General features: G+C 49.6%; 1 protein-coding gene across 1 annotated transcript; it reads right to left on the reverse strand.

The window, feature by feature from the left end:
• Positions 1-866: 866 nt before the first annotated feature.
• LOC145823243 (uncharacterized) lies at positions 867-3,225 on the reverse strand. The gene is made up of 3 exons (XM_082922828.1): positions 3,171-3,225; positions 1,697-2,088; positions 867-1,605 (listed from the first exon to the last, which is right to left on the reverse strand). The coding sequence occupies exons 1-3, from the start codon at positions 3,223-3,225 to the stop codon at positions 976-978; spliced, it is 1,077 nt and encodes a 358-aa protein (XP_082778954.1). The 3' UTR covers positions 867-975.
• Positions 3,226-7,082: the final 3,857 nt, after the last annotated feature.

Genomic DNA, 7,082 nt, shown 5'->3' on the forward strand with positions numbered 1-7,082 from the left:
TTCTTTTTGTCAAACTATAGAAGTCATTTTGCATTAGCACTCGGATTGTTCTTTTAATGTTTAAAACCGAGATGATTTGCTCCGGTTGGAATAGTTGGTGTTTTGTCCAACTTAGGATTCCCAACCGAGATGATTTGCTCCGGTTGGAGGAGTTGGTGTTTTGTCCAACTTAGGATTCCCAACCGAGATGATTTGCTCCGGTTGGAGGAGTTGGTGTTTTGTCCAACTTAGGATCCCCAACCGAGATGATTTGCTCCGGTTGGAGGAGTTGGTGTTTTGTCCAACTTAGGATCCCCAACCGAGATGATTTGCTCCGGTTGGAGGAGTTGGTGTTTTGTCCAACTTAGGATCCCCAACCGAGATGATTTGCTCCGGTTGGAGGAGTTGGTGTTTTGTCCAACTTAGGATCCCCAACCGAGATGATTTGCTCCGGTTGGAAGGGTTGGTGTTTTGTCCAACTTAGGATCCCCAACCGAGATGATTTGCTCCGGTTGGAAGGGTTGGTGTTTTGTCCAACTTAGGATCCCCAACCGAGATGATTTGCTCCGGTTGGAGGAGTTGGTGTTTTGTCCAACTTAGAATCCCAACCGAGATGATGTATTCCGGTTGGAAGAGTCAGTGTTTTATCCAACTTTGGATTCCCAACCGAGATGAAGTACTCCGGTTGGAAGAGTTGGCGTCTTGTCCAACATGGTATCTTGTCCAAACTTAGCAACAACCGAGATGGATATTTCGGTGCGTGAATTTGTTTTGTTATGCTCAACTGCGTCGACCATGTTATGGACTCCGGTCGACCAAGTGTTCAAATGATAAGTCGTACCGAGATAGTTTGCTGAAGACGGAATTAATTACTACCGGGCAAACACTTGGCGAAAATTCAAAATTTTTCATTGATAAAGAAATTCATTACAAAAGGTGGGGACAAAGCCCGGTTACATCAAGTGTATTGAAAGCAAAAATACAAAGAAAAGAAACCTAAACTAAGGGGGAAAGATTGGCGAACTCATCCTCGGCAGCATCAGCATCAAGGTCAACAGCTTGGCTTGCTTCTTGAGCGCCGGGCTCATCGTTGCCGGGCTGTTCAGGCACCTCGGCCTCTTCTTCCTCAGAATCTGTGTCATCCTCTCCATCTTCAAGTCCTTCCTCGGCCTCCGCTTGAAGCGCAGTAAATACATCATTTGCATATGGCACGAGGTAGACCGGTAGTGAAGCTTTGGGAGGATTGGCAAAAACGTCGGTGTCAGAGCCCTGGCCGAGGTGTTCACAGGCAGACTTCCAACCGGCCTTGAAGTAGATGTCTTGTGTTGCAAACACCTGCTTCTTATAGCTCTCCTCGGCCTCGTTGAACCCGGCCTTGTTGGCAGCCCGGCAAGCCTTTTTCTTCGCCTTCTTCAAAGCGTCAACCTCGGCCTGAAGCTCACTTTGTTTTTTCTCGGCTGCGCCCAGCTGACCGAGCAGTCTATTATTGTCATGGTTGGCCATTTCGAGAGAAGCTTTAGCCCGGCCGAGCTCGGCTTGGAGGCTTTCAACATGGCTCGCAGTGTCGTTGGCTTTCTGCCTAAGCCGGTGGATGCGCTCTAGGACCAAATGTTGTTTTTGAATGGCCTGCAAAAAGAAGCAAAGTACATCAGAAAGGGGACCGAGCAAGAAGGACCGAGCAAACACCTGTGAAATGTTAAAAAGAACGCCGACTTACCCTGGCCATCGACTTCACAGAAGATTTTACCAGCCGGGTGTCAGGGACGTGGTCACTGCCTACCACGTCTCCCGGTAGGAGAAATGCTTTGGAGAGATCGAAGGCAAGCAAATGTTCTTTGTCTGCCTTGATCGATGCAGTCGCCGGGATGTCCTGTCCCCGGTGCTTCAGCTGAGGACGCCAAGCGGGCACGGGAGCAGGAGTTTCAGCAGGATGCTCGGTTGTCAGCTCGGTGACGAGCTCGGCGGAGGGATCTGCCCTTGGCCTTTTTCCAGCCCGGCGCGCTTCTCTGGCGGATTGCACGGCAGCTGGAGCCGGAGAAGCAAGAGCTACGACGGCTGCACTCGATTGACCGGCAGCCGGGGAACGGGTGGTGACGCTCGGTATCTCGGCTGAGGTCGCGGTTAGAAGGTTTTTGATCCGAGATCTTTTGGCCATTTCTTGCTCGTCAGTTAACCGGATTAATGGGACGTCTGGTAGTGTTGGATCGGGAGGTGGCGAAGGAGCTCTGAGGAAGTCAGTTACTCTACTCCGGCGCGGAGCAGAATATCTGTAAGTCGGTGTGTAGCCGAGCAATTCGTTGCAGTCTCGGTGACGGTACCTAAGCACGGCCCGAATTGCCTCGACGTTGGGGAATTGGTAGTTGGCTTGCAAGGCCTGGATAGCTGTAAAAGAAACAAGGAAACCGGTTAGTAAAACTAAAGAATAAAGTTAACCGAGCAAGTTTGAGTGGCTTACATGAAGAACCAAAGTCCTTGCTTATGAACCAGCCCGGCACCTCGGCTGTTTCGTAGTTGCCGGACACCCAGAAGAAATCATCATCGTGCATATCTTTGTCCGGGGTGCCGGTTACGATTTTTTCCTTGCCCGGTCTTATTTTCAAGTAGTAAGCCAGGCCGTCACCGGTGTGGCCCATAGTGTATTGCCTTAATATCTCGGCTAGGCCTAAATTGGCGCCCAGCCGTTGGTTCAATTCGTGTACGCCGTTGATTATTCTGTATGTGTTGGTGGACACCTGTGTGGGTGCCAGCCCGGTTCGGCGGAGGAACTCGGTTATGAGAGGGTTGAGTGGGAAACGAAGACCCCCTTCAACGATGGATAGCACGGTGAAGGGGCATTCCTCCCTACCCCAAGGCGTGGTCTCTTCTTCGGCCAGCTCGAGATGGACGTCGGCCGGGACGCCGTAGTCCTCTCTGAAAGCGGCTAGCGCGGCCGGAGTATCCACAAGGAAGCGGAACTTCCCCATTTGTGGCCGACTTACTATAGCCCGGTTGATGGGTTGGGCACGGTGATAAATTGCTGCAGCTCGGTCCTGAGAGGTTCAGGAATGACAGGGGTCCCCTTGGACTCTGCAAGAAAAGGATGGTAAGTGTAAGTGTGTGGTTTCGCTAAGAGAGCTAGACTTCAGCTCGGTCGGTAAGGGGGCCAAACTACCTCGGTTGTCTGATTAAGGAGCTCGGTCGCCCAAGCAGACCTGATGTTAGCCCGGTTAAGCGACCAAGCCCTTTGGTTATCTCGGCTTTTGCCATGATTGGAACAAACACGTTGTTTGCCCGGTTTGGCTAACTTTTCGGATCAAAAGAAGGCCCAGAGCCCGGTTCACCCCAGTTCTTCGATGTTCTTCAGGAAGACGAAGAACACCAAGAACAGTGGGAGGTTTAGGACGTTTTCTATGGTCTAAGCCCTAAAAGCTATGTTTTCGGGTCCTAATGTGTGCAAAATAAGAGTAAATAGCAACATAAGAGAGATTGGACATCTTACCTGTGAAGGGCCGAAGGTGTTCTTCCCAAACACGAAGAATGGCAGGATGGCAGTCCAGTTTGGGTCTGAGAATCGACAGAGATGGATGCAGCAGTAGAGGAAAAATGGAACTGGGGGGGCAAGTTTGTATAGGCGTTAGAGACCGCCCAAATTCAAATTCTGGCAAAAACGGCGGGTTGGCTGCCCGATGACCAATGGCAGACCGCCACGTGTCACCATTTATGGCTTTGGCAGGACTGAAGCGACGGGTTGAAAAGACGAAGAGCCAACCGAGCTACTTTCAACGAGAAAAGGTCAGCCGAGGAATATAACCGGTCAAATCTGCGGACAATTGCGTCAACTAGCTCGGTCGAAGCTTGGCATCTTGACGACCGGATAAACGTTGTCTCGGACGAGGTGAATAATCCCAGTCACGCTTCCGCGGACGGAATTAAGGGGCAATTGAGAGGGTGATTTATACTCCGGCGTTGGGCCGAGGTATAAACCGAACAGGTTGGGGGCCCAGCAGAGCAGTGGGCCGAGATGATCGACTGTTCACCCGGAGATGGGCTACCAGAACTTGGGCCGGGCAGAGTTTGGACTATGTGCTGCCCCGAACCGTGCAGAAGGTGCTCGGCCAGGAAGTGACCGGTCAGACCAGGATGCTCGGTCTGAGGATTGTCGAGATCAGACAGACCGAGAGGCCGGCGCTCGGAAAGGCGCGGTCAGCCGAGGTAGTTGACTGACCAGCGAGAAGACCGACCAAAGGAGGATCCCGGGCTAAGCTTTGCCGAGATGCCGCCTAGCCCGGTCCTTCATTCGGTTATCCGGTCGGGCGCTTAAGGTATGAAGCATGGTATGACCGAGGTAGGGCAGCTCGGCTGCCGAGCTCCAGCTATGCTGGCAGGCAGTTGAGAGCAGGTGATGAACGGCATGGTTTAAGCTGACAGATGGGATAGCAGAGCCACGTGTCAGGAGATGACAGGGAGTGGATATGGGGCACAGAAGGTATATAAGCCTGTCTGCGCCCCCCATACGAGATAGACGAACATTCTGTAAGAAAATCCTTACACCCAAACTCTCTCTCCCTTCTCTCTATTCCCTCTAAGGTGTGTGCTAACTTGACCGTCGGAGGGTTTTTCCGGCCACACACCGCCGGGTAGCTCATCCTTATTGACTCGCAGGTGATCGGACATCGACGGAGCTTGGAAGAAAGGAATACGGGCACGCCGGAATATCTGCTCCCCGTACAGTATGTAAGCCCCGTATTTACATATCTGCCACTATGCAGGAGAATCCGTATAGGTGTTCGAGTGTTCGAACCGTAATGCGCAAGAAATGGTATGTAAACCCCGTATTTACATATCTGCCACTGTGCAGGAGAATCCGTATAAGTGGTCGAGTGTTCGAACCGTAATGCGCAAGAAATGGTATGTAAACACCGTATTTACATATCTGCCACTGTAGAGGAGAATCCGTATAGGTGTTCGAGTCTTCGAACCGTAATGCGCAAGAAATGGTATGGAAACCCCGTATTTACATATCTGCCACTAGGCAGGAGAATCCGTATAGGTGTTCTAGTGTTCGAACCGTAATGCGCAAGAAATGGTATGGAAACCCCGTATTTACATATCTGCCACTGTGCAGGAGAATCCGTATAGGTGTTCGAGTGTTCGAACCGTAATGCGTAAGAAATGATATGTAAACCCCGTATTCACATATCTGCCACTGTGCAGGAGAATCCGTATAGGTGTTCGAGTGTTCGAACCGTATTGCGCAAGAAATGGTATGTAAACCCCGTATTTACATATCTGCCACTGTGCAGGAGAATCCGTATAGGTGTTCCAGTGTTCGAACCGTAATGTGCAAGAAATGGTATGGAAACCCCGTATTTACATATCTGCCACTGTGCAGGAGAATCCGTATAGGTGTTCGAGTGTTCGAACCGTAAAGCGCAAGAAATGATATGTAAACCCCGTATTTACATATCTGCCTCTGTGCAGGAGAATTCGTATAGGTGTTACGAGTGTTCGAACCGTAATGCGCAAGAAATGGTATGTAAGCCCCGTATTTACATGTCTGCCACTGTGCAGGAGAATCCGTATAGGTGCCCGAGTGTTCAAACCGTAATGCGCAAGAATTGGTATGGAAACCCCGTATTTACATATCTGCCACTGTGCAGGAGAATCCGTATAGGTGTTCGAGTGTTCGAACCGTAATGCGCAAGAAATGGTATGTAAGCCCCGTATTTACATATCTGCCACTCTGCAGGAGAATCCGTATAGGTGTCCAAGTGTTCGAACCGTAATGCGCAAGAATTGGTATGGAAACCCCGTATTTACATATCTGCCACTGTGCAGGAGAATCCGTATAGGTGTTCGAGTGTTTGAACCGTAATGCGCAAGAAATGATATGTAAACCCCGTATTTACATATCTGCCACTGTACAGGAAAATCCGTATAGGTGTTCGAGTGTTCGAACCGTAATGCGCAAGAAATGGTATGGAAACCCCGTATTTACAATCCGGCCACTGTGGAGGAGAATCCGTATAGGTGTTCGAGTGTTCGAACCGTAATGCGCAAGAAATGGTATGTAAACCCCGTATTTACATATCTGCCACTGTGCAGGAGAATCCGTATAGGTGTTCGAGTGTTCGAACCGTATTGCGCAAGAAATGGTATGTAAACACCGTATTTACATATCTGCCACTGTGCAGGAGAATCCGTATAGGTGTTACGAGTGTTCGAACCGTAAAGCGTGAGAATTGGTATGGAAACCCCGTATTTACATATCTGCCACTGTGCAGGAGAATCCGTATAGGTGTTCGAGTGTTTGAAACGTAATGCGCAAGAAATGGTATGTAAACCCCGTATTTACATATCTGCCACTGTGCAGGAGAATCCGTATAGGTGTTACGAGTGTTCGAACCGTAAAGCGTGAGAAATGGTATGTAAACCCCATATTTACATATCTGCCACTGTGCAGGAGAATCCGTATAGGTGTCCGAGTGTTCGAACCGTAATGCGCAAGAAATGGTATGGAAACCCCGTATTTACATATCTGCCACTGTGCAGGAGAATCCGTATAGGTGGTCGAGTGTTCGAACCGTAATGCGCAAGAAATGGTATGTAAACACCGTATTTACATATCTGCCACTGTACAGGAGAATCCGTATAGGTGTTCGAGTGTTCGAACCGTAATGCGCAAGAAATGGTATGGAAACCCCGTAATTACATATCTGCCACTGGGCAGGAGAATCCGTATAGGTGTCCGAGTGTTCGAACCGTAATGCGCAAGAATTGGTATGGTAACCCCGTATTTACATATCTTCCACTGTGCGGGAGAATCCGTATAGGTGTTCGAGTGTTCAAACCGTAACGCGCAAAAATGGTATGTAAACCCCGTATTTACATTTCTGCCACTGTACAGGAGAATCCGTATAGGTGTTCGAGTGTTCGAACCGTAAAGCGTGAGAAATGGTATGTAAACCCTGTATTTACATATCTGCCACTGTGCAGGAGAATCCGTATAGGTGTCCGAGTGTTCGAACCGTAACGCGCAAGAAATGGTATGGAAACCCCGTACTTACATATCTGCCACTGTGCAGGAGAATCCGTATAGGTGTTCGAGTGTTCGAACCGTAATG

This window comes from Camellia sinensis, chromosome 4, assembly GCF_055761805.1.
Source record: "Camellia sinensis isolate YWXY chromosome 4, ASM5576180v1, whole genome shotgun sequence".
NCBI lineage: Eukaryota > Viridiplantae > Streptophyta > Magnoliopsida > Ericales > Theaceae > Camellia > Camellia sinensis.